Source organism: Rhodamnia argentea, chromosome 10, assembly GCF_020921035.1.
Source record: "Rhodamnia argentea isolate NSW1041297 chromosome 10, ASM2092103v1, whole genome shotgun sequence".
NCBI lineage: Eukaryota > Viridiplantae > Streptophyta > Magnoliopsida > Myrtales > Myrtaceae > Rhodamnia > Rhodamnia argentea.
The window spans coordinates 2,100,365-2,118,065 of NC_063159.1; the positions used below are offsets into that span (position 1 = coordinate 2,100,365).

Below are 17,701 nucleotides of genomic sequence, written 5' to 3' on the forward strand. Positions count from 1 at the left end.
CCATCGCAATTGGCATAAGACTCTTTTCTCTGTTACCGACTCCGCTTCCACTTGCAATTTTTGTGAGAAAATTGAGCGAAAAGCTAATTTAGAAAATTGATAGAATTGAGTCGGGATTAAGAAAATTTGAGAGAATTGAGAATTTAGAGAAATTATGAGAAAAAAATAAGAAAAGAGGAATAGTATTTATAAAAAATTTCAGAAAGGAAAAAAAAAAAAAAATGGAAGGGGGGCATAATTGCAATAGCCATAACGGCCGTTGCAACAGCTCTTCCCTTTTTTTAGCAATTTGGACCGGTGGTTTGGTTTGAATTTTTTTAAATCGAAACCAGTCGATGAGAGTCCAGGCCAATTCCAATTAATAGGCCGATTCCGGACTCAAACCGATCTGTGGCCATGTCTAGATATAGGTTGAATAGATTTTGGCTTGCTACAGACGAGTTCGAGTCATGAATGGGCCAACCTGATTAAGACACAAGAAAAATTCGTGTTTACAGAGCTGCATGACTGGTAAAACAGTGGGGCACAATATTTGCCCACCCGTGGAGCACGGAGCAAGCAAGAGACGCTCCAGCAATGGCGAACTTGCAGAAATGCGAGAAAAGACGAGCCGATTCAGCTTTGCCACGATTAACGATTTCAACAGAGACGGGTAAACAGTCATGAGTAACAATCAGCACAGTACGAACGAATTAAAGCGAAGAGGAACGTTGCGAAACAGATTCAACGGAGAGACTGCTCAATGCGAAAGCTAACTTCTCATTGCATCGATCCAAGTATTCACATTACACGGTACTTCAATTCCAAACCAAATCAAAAGCCCTAACGCTAGAGCGCCGCAACCATCCACAACAAACTACCCAATTCAACGACAGGCGCATCGAAGCGAAACACCACCCCCCAAAACAAAATCAACCGCCGAAGCCATAGAGAGTCCTGCCCTGCCTCTTGAGGGCGTAGACGACGTCCATGGCGGTGACGGTCTTGCGGCGGGCGTGCTCGGTGTAGGTGACGGCGTCGCGGATGACGTTCTCGAGGAAGATCTTGAGGACGCCGCGGGTCTCCTCGTAGATGAGGCCGCTTATGCGCTTGACGCCGCCGCGGCGGGCCAGGCGGCGAATGGCCGGCTTGGTGATGCCCTGGATGTTGTCGCGGAGGACCTTCCTGTGCCGCTTCGCCCCTCCCTTGCCCAGCCCCTTGCCTCCCTTCCCACGGCCCGACATGGCGGCGATCGATCAAGATGCTAAGGAGATATGGAATTTTTCTTAGGGAATGAAGAGGAGAGAGAGAGAGTTTTTTATAGGGAGGGAGACACACTGCGCGATGGCGCTGTGAAGAATACGGAGCTCGTGAGGAAGGGGAAACGTGAGCTGTTGGATCAGTTTGTCATCGGACGGCTAGACGTTGTCAATCCGTGGCACCTGCTGGGAATGGAGCTGATTGGGTCCTCTCGGCTTTTCGAGGATGCTGAATGCAGACGTGGCCTCGCCGGGAAAATATAAGCGTTTTTTGCCACTATTTGGAATAATTTAAGCACACTTGGAAATGAATACCGTTTCCCTTTAGCTTCAGAATTCAAAGTCAAATATTAATTTAAAGAAGAACACACAAAACATTTTGAGAGAAAAAAAAATATTATAATTTGATGTAATTAACATAACTTTTTTTTTTTGTTTTTTATTTCCCATTTGCATAAGTCAATATATCATTTTCGATTAACTTGGAGGTGATTGGCTCAACTTGAAACCAAACAAAACTAGATTACAATTTGCAGTTTGATAAAGTTTTTATATTAATTTCTGGGAGGGTGGAAGGGGACGAGAAGGAAGAAAACTTTCGAACTTTCCCTATGTTTCCTTTTCTGAAGGGGTTTATGTCCCCAAAACTAGTATCAATTGCTGGGATAATCTGACTTTTTTTTATTGCTACGTTGTTTCTTGTCGGAATAAAAGAAGTATCCTCTTTCTTTCGCATCAAGTAAATGTTTTGTATAACGCGAAACAATATAAGGAGTGACCTCAAATTGAAAAATCTCTCGGGCCAATTACTTAAAAGACCTTAAAATTATTACACTTAAATCAATTGACAAAATATTTTGTCAATCAAAGAAACTGCTAACGTAGACGTCGGTCGTCTTACGTAATATGATCAACACTAATGTGGACATTTTATACAACTTATTATTTTTTTTGGTTAATTTTTTTTTTTTTTGCTTTACTCTAGTCAATGGGCGTGGGTTGCGACACCCTTGCCGGATCTAGGCCACGTGAGGACGTCCCCACCCTCGCCCGTGGCCGGCAAGGGTTGGCCGGCAATCCTTGCCTAGGCTAGGTGAGGGAGTCGCAACCCATGCCCATGGCCGGCAAGGGTTGGGCGGCAATCCTTGCTGGCCCTCGGTCTAAAAAATAAAAGTACAGAAAAGAAAAGAAAAAATAAAATAACTTATAACATTCAAACAATTATTAAGCATGCCTATGTTATTATAGGCCGTGTCATATAGAATGACCAACGTCTATGTAAGCCATTTCCTACCAAATTGATTAGATAGACTTAATTGACAAAATATGAAAATGTTTATGATTCAATTGACAAAATTAAAAGGTTTAGGGGCGAATTGAAATAAGTGCAATTAATTTTGGATTTTTTAAATAATTTCCTCAAAATCTTTCTGACATTGCAATTTTCGTCTATTGATTATTGGAAAAAAACCAAACACACACACACACATATGTGGTTGGCGTTTGTGGTTACGGTATTACGGGAAAGAGGGGCAAGATTGTAAATAGATGTCCAATATTGCTAAAGCGAGGTATGAAACTTATAGTTTTAAAAATTGGAGGTATGTTTTTATATATCTAGGCTTTGGTTATTTCGCGAAAAATTATAGATTTGAAAAATATTTTATTAAGAATGATTACTTGCATGTCTTAAAATAATTAGTCAAATAAAATGTATTTTCGCTATCGATAATAATTTAAACTTAAATATCTTTGTGAACAATAAAAATATATTTCATTCATTCATGTTTGTTAGCAATATAAGTAATTATTTTCAAGAAAATATTCACAAAATCATTCATTTTTCCAATAAATAAATGCTTTTGGTTGAAAAAAAAATTCAAGCTGGGTTTGACGCAAATTATGGCTGATATATGGTGGAGAGATGCTATGGAAATTTCACTCATATATGCATCATGTGAAAAAAAAGAAAAAAACAAGATGGCCAGCAAACTAACAAGGTAATTGATCAAGTGTTCCAAGACTTGATTTACAAGCCAAGGAGCAGCAGTCGAATTCCGCACTTTATTTTCAGACTCGAAAACCTCGGTTAGTCCGCGAAAGATGGGCCTGCGCAAACCTGTTCTTTTCTCGCGAGCGGAAAAAATGCGTGCAAAGTTAATGAAATTGAGGATAGAAACAAGACAATAAATGAAAAGAAGGAAGCATTATCGCAAGAAGTTGCACAATCGCCCCGCATTCTATGGTTGTAAAAGTCAGTGAGATTGGGGTAATGCTTTTGATCTTGGTTGAAATTTATGCATTTTTACCAAGCGTATCTTCAAAATTTGTATCTTCACAATGGTTCTTCGCGCTTGCCTAACCCCAAAACCAGGACTTTTTTTCTACATCCCATCTGTCCCGAAAAAGAACAATATAAGTGCTACAACTTTCGTATGGCGTTCACTCGAATGCAATAACATTTTTTTCCAATCACTTAAGTGCCATTATTTATGAACAACGCTTACTTAAGTGCCATAACTTTATACCCGATCACTTGAGTGTCGTAACTTTTTAAAAATGTTTATCACAAATGCTATGCCAATCAGATTTCCAATACTTGAGTAAACGATTTTGAAAAATTTTGGCATTTTAGTGATTAATTGAAAGTTATGTCAACTAAATGAACATTTTTGTTTTAATTTATGGCACTCAAATGGTAAAAAAATAAAAGTCACGGCCTTCAAGTGAACGCCGTACAAAATGTCAATTTTGAATCAAGGGTCATGCTTATAATAGTCATCAAAAACAAGAAAACCCGAACAAATCATAGCGCACGGGTGTGATTCTCTGCATCAGTATGGACTCAAAAGACAGCATTGTTTAGCAGAAAGCCCCAAAACACGCGCTTCTGGTTTGGTTTGTGCATCAGACTTGAATAAAAGCGGTTATGGTATGTCTCATATACAGCTTGTTCACGAGCATTGAGATACAAAAAAGAACTCCACCTGCTTAGATACATTCCAATCTACAAAATCATTGTAAGAGAACAACGTCGACTTTCGGCAAGACTTGTTAATATTGATGCAGGCTCAATCTCTGTCCCCCATCTTAGTCAAGATGAATTTGAACCTGGCATCATATCCATTTTATCAGCAACGTGGGGTAAGCGTCAGGGAGAAAAACTAAAAAAAGAAACAAACTAGACTTTCTACTTGACTAGACTTGGACAGAGGACAACATTACAATTTCACACTACGCATTTCTATCCATCCTTCAAATGACATTGTCCATTTGATCTGATACAGAAGATAATTTTACCGAGGACCTGGAAGAGCCGTTGGACTGGGAATAAAAACTTAAAGAACATCCTATTTCTCACAGGAACGGAGAAGTCTTCCCATGCATGATATTATAAATACGATTAGAGGAAGGTCATATCAGGACCCGATAGGTCAATAAGCAAAATAAGCATCACTAAAACAGTGACTTAGAAAAACCATTTCATCCGACCATTTGGGAAGAGGAGTAGCCAAAGTAACTGTTGGGTTTATTACTTTAGAATATTAGCAAGTTGGGGGTTATATATGTAATTATATTAGGCTTAACCCTAAGCCTATATGTACTCCTTTTTTATCTCAGAAATAAAGTGATCTCTCTTTTATCGACAACATGGTATCAGAACACAATTAACCTCTTTCTTCGAGCATGATTAAGATCTGAAACCTAGAATTAATAACCACCACCGACGACCACCAAATACCACTGCAGACCATCAAATTAGGGATCGACTGTTGTCGCCCAGGCCAGGCAACTCCAAATCAGGGGTTGATTGACGTCGCCCAGGCCAGGCAACTGCAGACCAGGCAACCCCAGATCCGGCGACCTCAGGCCCGGCGTCGCCCACTGCAGGCAAGCCCAGTTCTGGTGTTGCCACAAGTCATCTAGCGCAGTTTAGTGATGTTCAAGCCTGATTCACTCACCTCAGGCCTCCCCTGTGCTCTGATGTGCTTTGCCACAGGGAGTCTCTGATTTTTTCCTCACGAATGGTAGTTCTTCAGGGGAATTTCTGAGGCTTGACTGTCATGTGGATATTTTTTTTAAGTGAAACTGATATGTTCACGTACTGTTTGTCGATTTTTTGAAATCGAAGTGAAGCTAATTAGGTGCGATCCCCACTGGTGGTCACTGAATTTGCTGATTTTGCTATTATAACTGAGGATTTTGTGATTTCAGTGTGGCTGCTGGGAATTTGGAAGTGAATAGTGTTGCTGCGAAGGGTATTCTGAATTTGTCGCAGTTGAATTTGGTGTATGTGGTGAATTTGGTTTGGCTGCTGAGTTTGTGAATTTGGTATTTTGATGTGGCTGCCTGAGTTGTTGAATTTGATACGAACCCAGATCTCTGAATTTGGAATGAGATGTGTTAATTTCTGAATTTGGTATTCTGAATTTGAAGTGATATGTGCGGATATTGAGATTTGTGGATACTCGAAGAAATCATATAGCAGTTGATGTGTGTGCTATTTGATTACATACGGGTCAAGTTCCCAGTAATTATTGATTAGTAGTTTGTGGAGATGTCTAATGATTCATCGAGTTCTCCATCTATTGTTTTAGGTTTGGCCCCTTAGTGCTTCTTCGAGTTCAGGATTTTTTTATCCATATCATAGTATGACAGGTTTACACAATATATTAGTCAAATTGGAAGGTACCAATTATCCTTGTTAGTCAATGGCTCTTTCGACCTTTATTTATTGCAATCTCCAGTCTAGATGGTTTGAAGAAGAACCACATGAAGATTTGACTAGTCTAGAAGAATGGAAGTTTGTTGATGCTACTTTGCGTACACTCTTATGGGGAAGTATGGTTGAATCCGTTCGTTATCTTTTCATGGATTGTGCGACAGCCCGTGAAGCATGGACAAAGTGCGTTTTACCGTATTTCGGACAGAATAATATGAGTCGAGTTCGTGATAAGTGGGGAGGCTTTATTTAAAGCAAAAATTGGTGACGCTGGGTTGGCAGAGTATTATGCTCGTTTTGCATCTTTGTATCGGCGTCTCAAATCTTTATTTTTCTCCGGCTACCACGCTTACTCAAATGTAGCAACGAGAAGCAGACATGATGAACGTGCTCTTTCTCTGCGGTCTTGGTCCAAATCACAATGCCCTTCGACAACAACTTATCTCTTAGAGCACTCTCTCTTACATTGAAGAAGTATATTCTCGGGGCTGCTCGCTATACTTCCAATCCCAAGACTTCAGCAACGTTAGACGGTAGTGCTATGGTGGCTTGCGGAGGTCAAGGGACTCGTGGTCATGGACATTGGAGCTCTAATAGCTCTTAACGTGGTCGTGGTCGTGGCTTTCGGGGCCAAGATGTCATTCGTGGTGGTGACAATAATGCTTCTAGAGGAGTTCATGGTGGCGGTCGAGGTAACCGTTTTTTGCACTCATTGCCGGCTTTCTGGACATGCTATCAATTGTTATGACCTCCATCCCGAGCTGCGAGGTTTACATGCCTCTATTGATACTAAGTCTTGGACTCCTTCACATGGACCCTCTTCTGGATAGGGTACAGTAAACTTGACTCGTGCAAAATATGATAAGTTGGTCAGAGCACAATAGAGTGCGAGTGGTGTTGTCTGTGGTCCCACTGCTATTTTAGCACAGCACAATGATCCTACTTATCTACTGTCCAAGATAATGCTCTTGGTCCTTGGATTATTGATTCGGGTGCCATTCATCATATGACTAGTGATTCTCATCCTCTCACATCCACTTCGTCCGTTCCTTCTACGTCGATCACCTTAGCAAATGGTTCTTAGTCCAAAGTAACTGGTACGGGTTGTGTATCAATGAGTTCCTCTGTCTCCTTACCTTTTGTTTACTATATTACACGCTTCTCTTACAATCTATTATCTATCAATTCTATTACTCGTAATCTTGATTGCGATATTATCTTTTTTTCGTCTTCATGTGTTCTTCGGGATCGGAAGGCTGGCCGCCGAATAGGTGGTGGGCGTGATGCTGGTGGATCATACATCTTGGACCCCGAGATTATTTGCTTTGCTACAACAGTTTAGAATAAAGATGTGAATGATCCTTATCAATTACATTGTTGCCCTAGTCATACATTAGCGGACGTACTACGACGTTTTCCTTTTGTGCCTAGTTTAGGTCTTCGGTTTAATTGTGGAATGAGTTGGGCAAACACCATAGGGTGTCTTTTTCACTTCGTGTTTTGAGACGTGCTTCCCAACCATTCGAGTTAATCCACTTCGATGTGTATAGTCCTAGTCAAGAGTCTTCATTTGGTCTTCGTTATTTTGTCACCTTTATTGATGATTGTACTCCACAACTCGGTTATATTTAATCAAAGATTGTATTGAAGTTTTTCATTCTTTCCGCCTGGTTTATGATGAAGTTCGTACTCAATATGATTATTCCGTTAAGTATATGCGTATAGACAATGCTCGTGAATACTTTTCTTCTTCTACCTTCATTCCATTTCTTGAATCTAATGGTATTTTACATCGGCGTTCTTGTACTCACACTTTGCAACAAAATGGAATTGCTGAACGTAAGAACCGTAATTTGTTGGATGTTACACATTGTCTACTTCTTCACGCTCATATGCCTAAGTCCCTCAAGAGCTATGCTCTTTTTATAGCATGTCATCTTATTAGTCGTCTTTCGTCTTTCGTCCTCCGTGTTGAAAGGAGCTATTCCTCATGCTCTTCTTCATTCGATCGTCCCTTTATGGTGCGTTCGTCCTTGTATTTTTGGATGCGTATGTTTTGTTCATTCTTTGTCTCTTGGGTTGGACAAACTATCCCCTCGTGCTGAAAAATGTATATTCGTGGGTTGCTCCCGTACCCAAAAAGGGTGTATTTATTATAGTCCCGCTTGTCTTCAAGAGTATATTTTTGCCGATGTGACTTTCTTTGAGGACCAAGTGTTTTTTGGCGATGTTCATCCTCGGGCACCATTAACCATGAATTTTCTGCCACCCTAAGCACCTACGTCTCGGCTAGGGCCACCGTCCGATAATTCTAATGATGCTCCACAAAATCCGGGATCACTAGCACCGACTCCTCTTCGAGTCTATACACGTGGTCCTCGCCCTATTTGGGGCCATACATCTCCAACAACGAGCGTTCCATCACCACCACCTCCAATGCAAGCTTCCGATCCTCTTCCACCAACTCCTATCGGTTCTCCTATTGCTTACCGTACTCGGTCTTGGTATCCTCTTTCTAATTTTGTATCTTACCATAATTTAAGTTCTCAAATGTCTATCTTTTCATTCCTTGCATATGTGTATGTGCCGAGTAGTGTGCGGGAGGCTTTGACCCCTCTAAGTTGGGCTCGTGCTATGGAAGACGAGATGGCTGCATTACATCATAATAAGACTTGGGAGCTAGTTCCATTGCCCGCTAATAAATAATTAGTAGGCTGTTGCTAGGTCTTTATTGTCAAACACCATTCGGATGGTTTAGTTGAATGCTTGAAAGCATGTCTTGTGGCAAAGGGCTATACACGGACTTATGGTATTGACAATGATGAGACTTTTTCTCCAGTAGCCAAAATTCCTTACGTTCGTATCGTTATTTCCTTGGTTGCTCGGTCTCGGTGGACTCTTCATCAACGTGATGTCAAAAACCCATTCTTTCATGGTGACCTTCACGAGGAAGTATATATGGAGCAACCACCCGAGTTTGTTGCTCGGGGGAAGAAGGTGCGCCGGTTGCAAAAAGCTCTTTATAGACTTAAGCAATCTTCTCGTGCTTGGTTTGGTCGTTTCTGTGACGCAGTTATCACTTTTGGCATGCATTGGTGCAATGTGGATTACTCAATATTTAGTATGTCATCTTCGAAAGGGTGTGTTATTTTTGTTATCTATGTTGATGATATCATTGTCACGGGAAGTTATACAACGACTAGAGCGGTTTCTATAGGAGTTTAACACTAAGATCTAGGTCGTCTTTGATATTTTCTTGGCATCGAAGTTGCCTATGCTAATGGCGATATTGCTCTCTCCTAGCGAAAGTATACTCGACATTTTTAAAGAGGTTGGCTTACATGATGCTAAGCCTGGTGACACACCTATGAACCCCGGAATGAGGCTTGATAATGAACACGAAGAACTTCATAATACGTAGAAGTATCGCCGGTTAGTAGGCAAGTTAAATTATCTTACCATTATTTGTCCGGATATTTCATTTGCTGTTAGCGTGGTGAATCAATTTATGAGCTCTCCTCGTACTACTCGTTGGCAAGCCGCTCTACAAATTGTTTGGTATTTGAAGAGAGCTCTAGGTCAAGGAATTGTTTTTCATAATCGGGGTCATCTTCGTATAGCTGGTTATTCTAACCTTGAGCCTTTGGAGGTGAAATAATATTCTAATGCAGATTGGGCTAGTTGCCCTACGGATCGCCTGTCCGCTTCGGGATCTTGTGTCTTTCTTGGTGGTAATCTTGTGACATGGAAAAGTAAGAAGCAATATGTTAATTCTCAATCAAGTGTAGAGGTAGAGTATCGTGCTATGGCTAATGTTACGGGTAAACTTCAATGGGTTCGTATGTTGTTAGCCGAGATTGGACTATCTACGAACGGATCATCTACTCTTTGTTATGATAATCGATCTGCTATTCATATTGCTAGCAATCAAGTGTTTCACGAGTGAACGAAACATATAGAGGTGGATTGACATTTTGTTCGAGAAAAGGTGAACTATGGAGACATAAGGTTGGTGCACACACGTTCTGGAGAGCAACTAGCAAACATTTTCATCAAGCCTTTTCGACGGGGACGAGTTTGATATATTTGTCATAAGTTAGGACTTTTTTATATGTACGCTTCAACTTGAGGGGGAATGTCGGGTTTATTACTTTAGAATATTAGTAAGTTGGGGGTTATTTATGTAATTATACTAGGCTTAACCCTAGGCCTATATGTATTCCTTTTTTATCTCAGAAATAAAGTGATCTCTCTTTTATCGACAACACTAACAAATATTTGCATTGCAGAATTTAAGGAGACAAACCTTGATCTAAAATTAAACTCGGGCCTTCCTGCACTCCAGCGACTCCACGGTCCTAAATAAATGTCAACAAATACTATTTAACTTTAAACAGCCATCGATACAATCGTACTGAATATGCAAATAAAAGTTCTTCCACAGTTTGATGAGACGATGGAAGAAGATTTTAAGGTGAATTTGCAGCACGAAATTCCATGACTGCCGTAGCAGCTGCCTTAGATTTATGGGTGATTGGTTGCTTGAACCACTATGCCAACTCATTGCTGATAATACAATAGAAAGGACAAAACAATGCTTACTAGAGAAACATAAACTGAAACTGCAGAAATCAGAAAGATACTACATACCAGTGCATAAACTGCCACTTGATTTCGCCAGAACTCTAACCTGGGTAAAAGTATTCTTCCTGCAAAAACAGAGGACGAAGAGACTTACAAGCCTTTCAAAACGGCAGCATATGATTTGGAAGTAGTGACCATTTTGGGAAGGAAAAATGTGTCTCACAAAAATTGTATTAAACATAGACAAAATCCTTGAATATTGATTGAAATGTTCGCTACATGCAGATGGTCACCACTTGAATACTTCAAAGCATTGACAAATGCACATATAACTAGAGTATGGGATGAGCCAATGATTTGGGAGTAGTAGTAACCATTTTGGGAAGGTAAAATGCGGTTTATAAGAAGTGTATTTGAAATGAGAAAATAATTCGCTATTGACTGAATGCTTGCTAAATGCAGGCCCAACTGTTACAGGATAGGTATTGAGACCACTGGAATTCTTTCCATACAAATGGATCCATCAGTTCAAAGCACGTTCACATTTAAACTGGTGATATGTATTCAGGTATGTACAATGCTTTAGTATTGATCGTTATATAATTTTTATTACTTCATTAATTTTGTTTTTGGTCGAATCTTCATTAAAGTTTAAAAAAAAAGGTTTTAATGCATATAATGGGATCTAAATACTAATACTTGCTTATTCTGAATCCATAAGTGACTAAAAAGCAAAATTGAAGATCTTGAACATGGCCTGCTCACCAGATCTAGAACGTTTGAAAGAATCCGGAGATGTGAGGGAACTTCCCTAAACAAGCAGGAAACAAAGTAAGAAGCTTTAGACCAAACAAGTGCCCATATACATGCAAATGAAATAGCAGCATGATGATGGAAGATGCCCTTGTGGGTGTGGACAGAAGATCACCATATAAAGGTGTACAAATACCAAACTCATACTATAATGGTTAACATATAAACTGATAATAAAGGCAGGCAAAGACAGCCCTAAGTTCAAATGAGTAAAAACTAAATAGATTCATACCTAATTCCCCCCACAAATCACATATGCATGTAGGCTGACAAGTCAAGTATCAGCATGTTTTATGTGCTATATTTTCCATCCTCTTCAAAAGCTTTTCGAATTAGTTTGGAGTATCTCATAAATTTAAATGTTGTGTCAAAACAGCGAGTTCAATTGGAAGGCTAAGGTCTGGGAGGAAAAGGCAAAGACAAGGAGTGAAAATATATCCAGAAAATGTGGCCAAAGGCATTAACACTTAATCACCTACCACTGTTAATAAAGCTTACAGGTAAAACTAAAAAATCTCAGCAATCTCTCCCGGTTGACAAGATAATCAGCTTAATGACACTTCTCCTCAGTTCGAAAATCAATCTAGGGGGCATTTCATAGTATTACTACATCCATGTTCACTAAAAACCCACTGCAGGTTCTCAATATTGTACACGGAAACTGAGAATTTTCGATATTATAAAGGTGAAGCGGCAAAAGATGAAACTCTTCCTAAACCACTCGAACACTATTGACAGAATCAGCGGCTGAGAGCACTTACTTGGGAGCCTGTAGGAGTTTTAAACGTGATCGGTTCCCCACAAAAAGTGTTTTTATTGACATTGCCTTTTCCCTTCCCACCTGCAATCCTAACTTGTTAGATAACTGTCAAACTAGCAATAAAACATTTTGACTCCCAAACTTACTAGCAACTATCAAAATCCATCCTATGCAATCAAAACACCAAAATTGTTCCAATACCTGTCTTTTGAGGAGAGTACATTTTAGACTCATCAACAGCTGCAGAACAACGACTATCTTGTGTTCCTTCTACTTCAGCATTAAGAAGATTAGATTCCAGCACAGAAAGGCAACTTTCGGTATTTTGAGGAGAAAAATCATTTGGAAGTTGTGCATCATGCTTATTTTCAGTAGCATCCCTCTTGTATTTGCCTGAACTTCTTCGATCCAGGCCAGAGCTGTCTGCAATCCATAGAAGTTAACATGTTTAAAAGTCAATGAAGATAAATAATCATCAGGTCATTGTAATGTTTTTAACTTAAAATGGCATCAGAACCATGAAATAACATTTCATGGATAAAAGTTTCTCCTAAATAGTCTCTCCTTATTTCCAGCAAACTAGACGTGCATGTATACCTCTTGAACTTGATAAAGCAACAGATTTGCTTCCCAATCTGGTAACTCTTCTGTTGGTAACAATAGTTGCATTCGTCAAAGAGTTATCTTCATCTCCTTTACCTATTCTCTTCCCACCTGCAAATGTTTAGGGCATCAGCAAACTGAAACAATCTTCCCAGAATTCCTAAATGACAACTACAAATTAGATTACCATCTTAGAAAAGGTATAAATCAACAAGAATGTTCCAGATATTGATTAGCAATTAGACAACACTTCAACCATATCAATAGATGCTTAACTATTATTCCTGAAAATGCCTTCAACATGAATGATTAATAGTCATCATACGCCGTTTGAACACCAAAAGTTTCAGCACCTGTCTTTTGAGGAGAGTACAGTTTAGACTCATCCAGAGCTGCAGAAAGATGATTTTCTTGTGTTCCTTCAACTTCCACATTAGGAAGATCTGGGTCCAGACTATTGAGGTGACTTTTAGCATTTTCAGGAGAAAAATCATTCTGAAGTTGTGCATCATGCTTATTTGCATTAGTATCCCTTTTGCATTTGTCTGAAATTCTTTCATCCGGGCCGCAATAGTCTGCAATCCATAGCAGCAGTCAGTGAAGATAAAAACTGTCCAGAAGTACCATATTTTAACTTCCGATGATATGGAAACCTTGAAGTAGCTTTTGATGGATGGAAATTTCTCCCATATATATTGCCGTTAACTCAGGCAAACTAGACATGCATGTATACCTCTTGAACCTGATAAAGCAGAAGATTTGCTTCCCGATCTGGTAACTCTTTTGAAAGGTGCATTCCTAATCGAGTTAGCTTCATGTATTTCACTTTTTCTTTTCCCACCTGTAAATGGTCAGGAGGACATCAGCAAACCAAAACAATCTCCCCAGACTTCCTAGACAACTGCAAATTTTTCATCTTGAGCAAAGTATAAATAAACAAGAATGCTCTACACACTGATTTGCAATAAGAGAGTGCCTCAACCACTAATTACTTGAAATCCCATCAATGCCAAATTTGGAAGCATTGGATCCACATTACTGCAGCAGATCTCAGCATTTTGGAGAACAGATGTTGTGAAGTTGTACATTGTGCTCATAAACTATTGCCTATATTGTATTTTCCTGGAGTTCTTTCACCCAAACTAAGGTTCCTATCAGTCAAATGGAGACATCCCAAACACAAAAAGTTGGAGAAAAATATACATCAAACAAGTCTAAAATTTCTAGTTGAGAAGGCACAAACACTTTGGAGCAACATGTCATCAAGTAAAACCACACTGCCTAACATATGAAAGTTAATTTAGTAAAATTGTGTTGCTTATATACCTCTCGATGTTGATAAATCGGAAGATTTGTTTCCCGGCCTCGAAACTATCTTCTCTTCTTTCTCCAAGCATTTTAAAGCACAATCTTCCCAATTAGGAGGAAATCCAAACACAAAATGATTGAAAATCTACAAAGAGCATAAATTTCGAATATTACATATGAAATTGCAATGAGATGACATAATCAAATAGTAAGATGACTGCCCAAAGGACAAACAAATCTCGAATCCATTCAAACATTTTTCCCCTATAACAGCTAAAGTTCAGCATTAAAAGTGGATTTAAGAGCGGCTCACAACAGCTTGTTCAGAATCCTTCCACATTTGTGAACAGGTCACCATGTGATGACTTTTTTACTTTTCTTTCATTTTGAACCCGACCACTTTTGACAGCAATTGATATTTGCCCATGTCAAGTTTTCCATGGTCAAGGCCCGAGAGCTCAAACTAGATTGGGGTGGTAATATCCTCTGCAATTCATAGATTCTTAAAGCTTAATTAAGCCTAAAAACAATGGTTGTTGCTCTGAGAAGCTAGTTATATATATGCTGACTGATAGAGACTGTGCGGGCAGGAATATAGCAAGAGACTCACAAACCTCAGATGAGAAACCACTTTCTGAAGTACGCGACTTATTTATCAATCCAGAAACCACAACACAAACACCATCCGCTGTTTCAAGAGTTGAAAAATCATATCTTTTGGTGATTGGAGCCGACTTGAACACTCGAACCACTTGTTGAACAGATTGTTGCCTGGAGTAAAAAGTCCTCTGAGCTCATGGAATTGCTACACCACAAAAATAAAGTAAATGCCAACAGAGAAGTCTCATTGAGAGCCTAAGTCACGAGGACAACAATGACTACCTGAAGATGTAGTCCTAGCTAATAGGTGTGGCATCTTTCTATACGATACAAGAACATGACTCAAACAATGAGTCAACTTGGATAGGAGAAACCCAAATTAATAGCACACCAATACAACTAACTCAAAACAGACACGGCTCGGCAAATTCTGAGAAACTTTTATAAAATAAACAAACAATTTATCATTATACCGCACCAACTTTCTAATATTCAGCCAATGAATTGAATAACCGGCACGAACATGATCATGATGATACAACACAAATCCCCAGCCCCAACAGTTATCTTGCCATCGCATTGTCAAAACACTTTCAGACATGAAAGACCAAGGTTGTATTTGTCTCAATTAAAGGGAGCTTTTCGATGGATTGGTGTCTACAGGATCATATTTTCCGATGTTCGGCCCAAATTGACTAGATTTCTCCCAAAAAAACCTCTAATCCATGGGAAAGCTCTGTTTTTTTCCTTCAAAGGCGAAAATTTTACACGAACGGAAGAAGAACCCTAGCAGATCAATGTCAATGCTTACCTGGGTGAAGCGAAGCCAGAAACAGCCAGGGTTTTTTCCTGAGAATCATCTGCAGCCTGTGTCAACCACCAATCGTAGAGGCAAACCTACTCGACGAAATGCGAGGAAGAAAAATCAGGAGAAGTTGGAAGAGAGAGGAGAGAGAGAGAGAGAGAGAGAGTTTGAGCACTCACTGTTTTCCTGAAGCGAGACGCTGAGAAGTCATTGTTGCCGGGTGATCTTGAAGGGTCGGAGGTCGACGCCATGGAAGGAAGCGAAGCGACCGTTGCCTGTTGCTGCAGTTTCACCAGACCATCATCATACCAGATATCCTTTTCTCATATTCTTTTTAGTTCACTTTTTATAACTTGTTATTTTTCACGGCAAGGGCATGCCTTCGGCCCCGGGGGGTGGGGGTTTCGAATGTTCTAATTTCATTTGACTAATATTTTGGCTAATGAAAATATAATTTAGGCCAAAATGATTATTTTCAGCTTTATGATTATATTTTAGCCATGTCATCATCACGTAGAAATTTAAAAAAAAAAAAAAGCTACATCAGTAATTTTGATTAATCTAAATAGATAAAATTAATCGAAGGACTCGATCGTATCAATTCGACAAATTTTAAAATTTAATTATAATTATTATGATTTAATTGCACTTTTGTAACAATTTTACAACTTTCAGTCGCTTATCCCTTTTATATAATTGCTTCAATCCGCTGGGCCACAGCTAATGTCTCCTTCCTCTCTTTCCTTTCCCGTTTTGTTCATTCTTTTCCAAAACGCCAGCCTTTTTTGTAACCCTAAAACATGGAACAGTATAGCATGCTTAAAGCATCGTCTATGATCAATAATTCAATACCTCCGGATATTAAAAACCGACCATCGCCGTCCTATATCTTCATTAACCCGAATGCCACCGTGGTCCACCGGCCATACGGACCAAGTATTAGTGCATACACAACTCAATCAAAGAGCATCTAGTGTATGCTTCTCGGTTGATCACTCGTCAATCATCCCATGCATAGAATCAAAGTACTGAGGTGATTATATAGCATTCGAAAAACTCACTTAGGAACAGTCTAGCAAGAAAGAATAGTAGGATCAAATTCACATGGATCGTAATCTGTAGATCAACCCAAGCAAGACTGGTTAATGAAGCTTCAACAGGTTGATTACAAGCCGAATCAACATAACACAAGCCTCAATCCCTGTAGTAAGTGTTGACATCTAAATTTTGATGGCATAGAATAGGGATTGACCTCGGCCCTTGAACAAAAATGTTAATTAAATTGCATGTAGATATTATGAGCATTTGCATTAATAGATAATTAAACACATATAATTTGTTCTCAATTAGACCAGTGGTGAATTGACTAAATTAAAAATTCTGAGCTTTAATTGAGCTAGGTTTATCCCATGAGAGTTAGAGTTAGTTGCCAGGCTTTCAGCTTAATTGTAATGAGCCCATAAGGAGTCAAGCCTAAGCCCATAAGGATTAAAAGAGCCTAACCAATGCGTGGTCGAATACAAGTGCATGCAAAACAAAAAGATAAGTACGACGCTTAAGGATATGGCCTTCATAGGGGTTATCTAACTTGTAGCAACCATGCAGTAAGTTTATTCAACAAATTGAAAAAATAGTTATCTTTATATATTCATAAAAGTTACATACATTTCTCCATACAAAAGACAACAAAAACTATCACCCGAGAAACAATAACAAAAGGAAACTACTCTCATCTACTAGTACGCTCCACGGGCTACATCTCCACCACCATCTCATGGCTAACATCCAAAAAGTAATTGCTGTGGTACCCAATCATCAAAAGACCTACATGTCATCTGGTCTTCCGATGTCCTTTACTCCATGCTGCCATCGCTACTTTCACTCCCGTCGATTCTAGGATTAGCATAAGGAAGGGGTCCGAACAACCGGCCCGAAAGCCACGTGTAAATTGTCATGAACTTGAGGGGTACAAGCTCCATAGGCAACTCTACGTCAACTAGTAGCATGTTGACGCGTTTGAGGAAGCATACGGAGGGAAAGTCAGGTGTGTCATGCTCCTCCCATATAATCGAATAGCTCAAAGGTGAGCCATAGCGAGTGAAAGGGGTCACAAGTGAAATCGGCATAACTGTCGGGTGAAATAATAAGTCTACAAGGGGTTAGCATATAACTTAGCAATAGAGCTTCTAATCCAAATGACTAACCCATCTAATGACTCACAACCTGATGGAAATGCACAACATTAATGATGCGTGTGTGAGGCGGGG

At 39.5% G+C, this 17,701-nt stretch overlaps 2 protein-coding genes across 7 annotated transcripts; both read right to left on the bottom strand.

The window, feature by feature from the left end:
* Positions 1-739: 739 nt before the first annotated feature.
* On the bottom strand, positions 740-1,287 carry LOC115739860 (histone H4). Its single transcript, XM_030673149.2, has one exon. It carries the CDS (start codon positions 1,221-1,223, stop codon positions 912-914), a length of 312 nt encoding a protein of 103 aa, XP_030529009.1. The 5' UTR covers positions 1,224-1,287; the 3' UTR covers positions 740-911.
* Positions 1,288-4,171: 2,884 nt separating this feature from the next.
* On the bottom strand, positions 4,172-15,764 carry LOC115739856 (kinetochore-associated protein KNL-2 homolog). Of its 6 annotated transcripts, XR_004015294.2 has the most exons (14): positions 15,614-15,764; positions 15,441-15,526; positions 14,644-14,800; positions 14,048-14,174; positions 13,455-13,562; positions 13,075-13,296; positions 12,716-12,832; positions 12,320-12,541; positions 12,120-12,199; positions 11,311-11,356; positions 10,612-10,670; positions 10,268-10,319; positions 4,539-4,617; positions 4,172-4,349 (listed from the first exon to the last, which is right to left on the bottom strand). XR_004015294.2 is itself a non-coding variant. In XM_048271223.1 (13 exons), the coding sequence occupies exons 1-13, from the start codon at positions 15,683-15,685 to the stop codon at positions 4,589-4,591; spliced, it is 1,317 nt and encodes a 438-aa protein (XP_048127180.1). In that variant the 5' UTR covers positions 15,686-15,764; the 3' UTR covers positions 4,172-4,588. The 6 variants fall into 6 exon arrangements, 5 of the variants coding, with proteins under 5 accessions (XP_048127180.1, XP_048127181.1, XP_030529005.1 ...); XM_048271223.1 differs by having other exon boundaries at positions 4,172-4,617; positions 12,320-12,519; positions 12,754-12,832; XM_048271224.1 differs by having other exon boundaries at positions 4,172-4,617; positions 12,320-12,388.
* Between the last annotated feature and the right edge of the window lie 1,937 nt (positions 15,765-17,701).

Excerpts from the sequence above, each read along its gene's own strand:
- LOC115739860 (XM_030673149.2), bottom strand. The coding sequence starts at position 1,223 with ATGTCGGGCCGTGGGAAGGGAGGCAAGGGGCTGGGCAAGGGAGGGGCG.
- LOC115739856 (XM_030673144.2), bottom strand. The coding sequence starts at position 15,685 with ATGGCGTCGACCTCCGACCCTTCAAGATCACCCGGCAACAATGACTTC. Across the intron at positions 15,527-15,613 it reads CGTCTCGCTTCAGGAAAACA|GTTTGCCTCTACGATTGGTG; the intron begins GTGAGTGCTCAA and ends TTCGTCGAGTAG. Across the intron at positions 10,320-10,611 it reads AAGTGGCAGTTTATGCACTG|GACCGTGGAGTCGCTGGAGT; the intron begins GTATGTAGTATC and ends ACATTTATTTAG.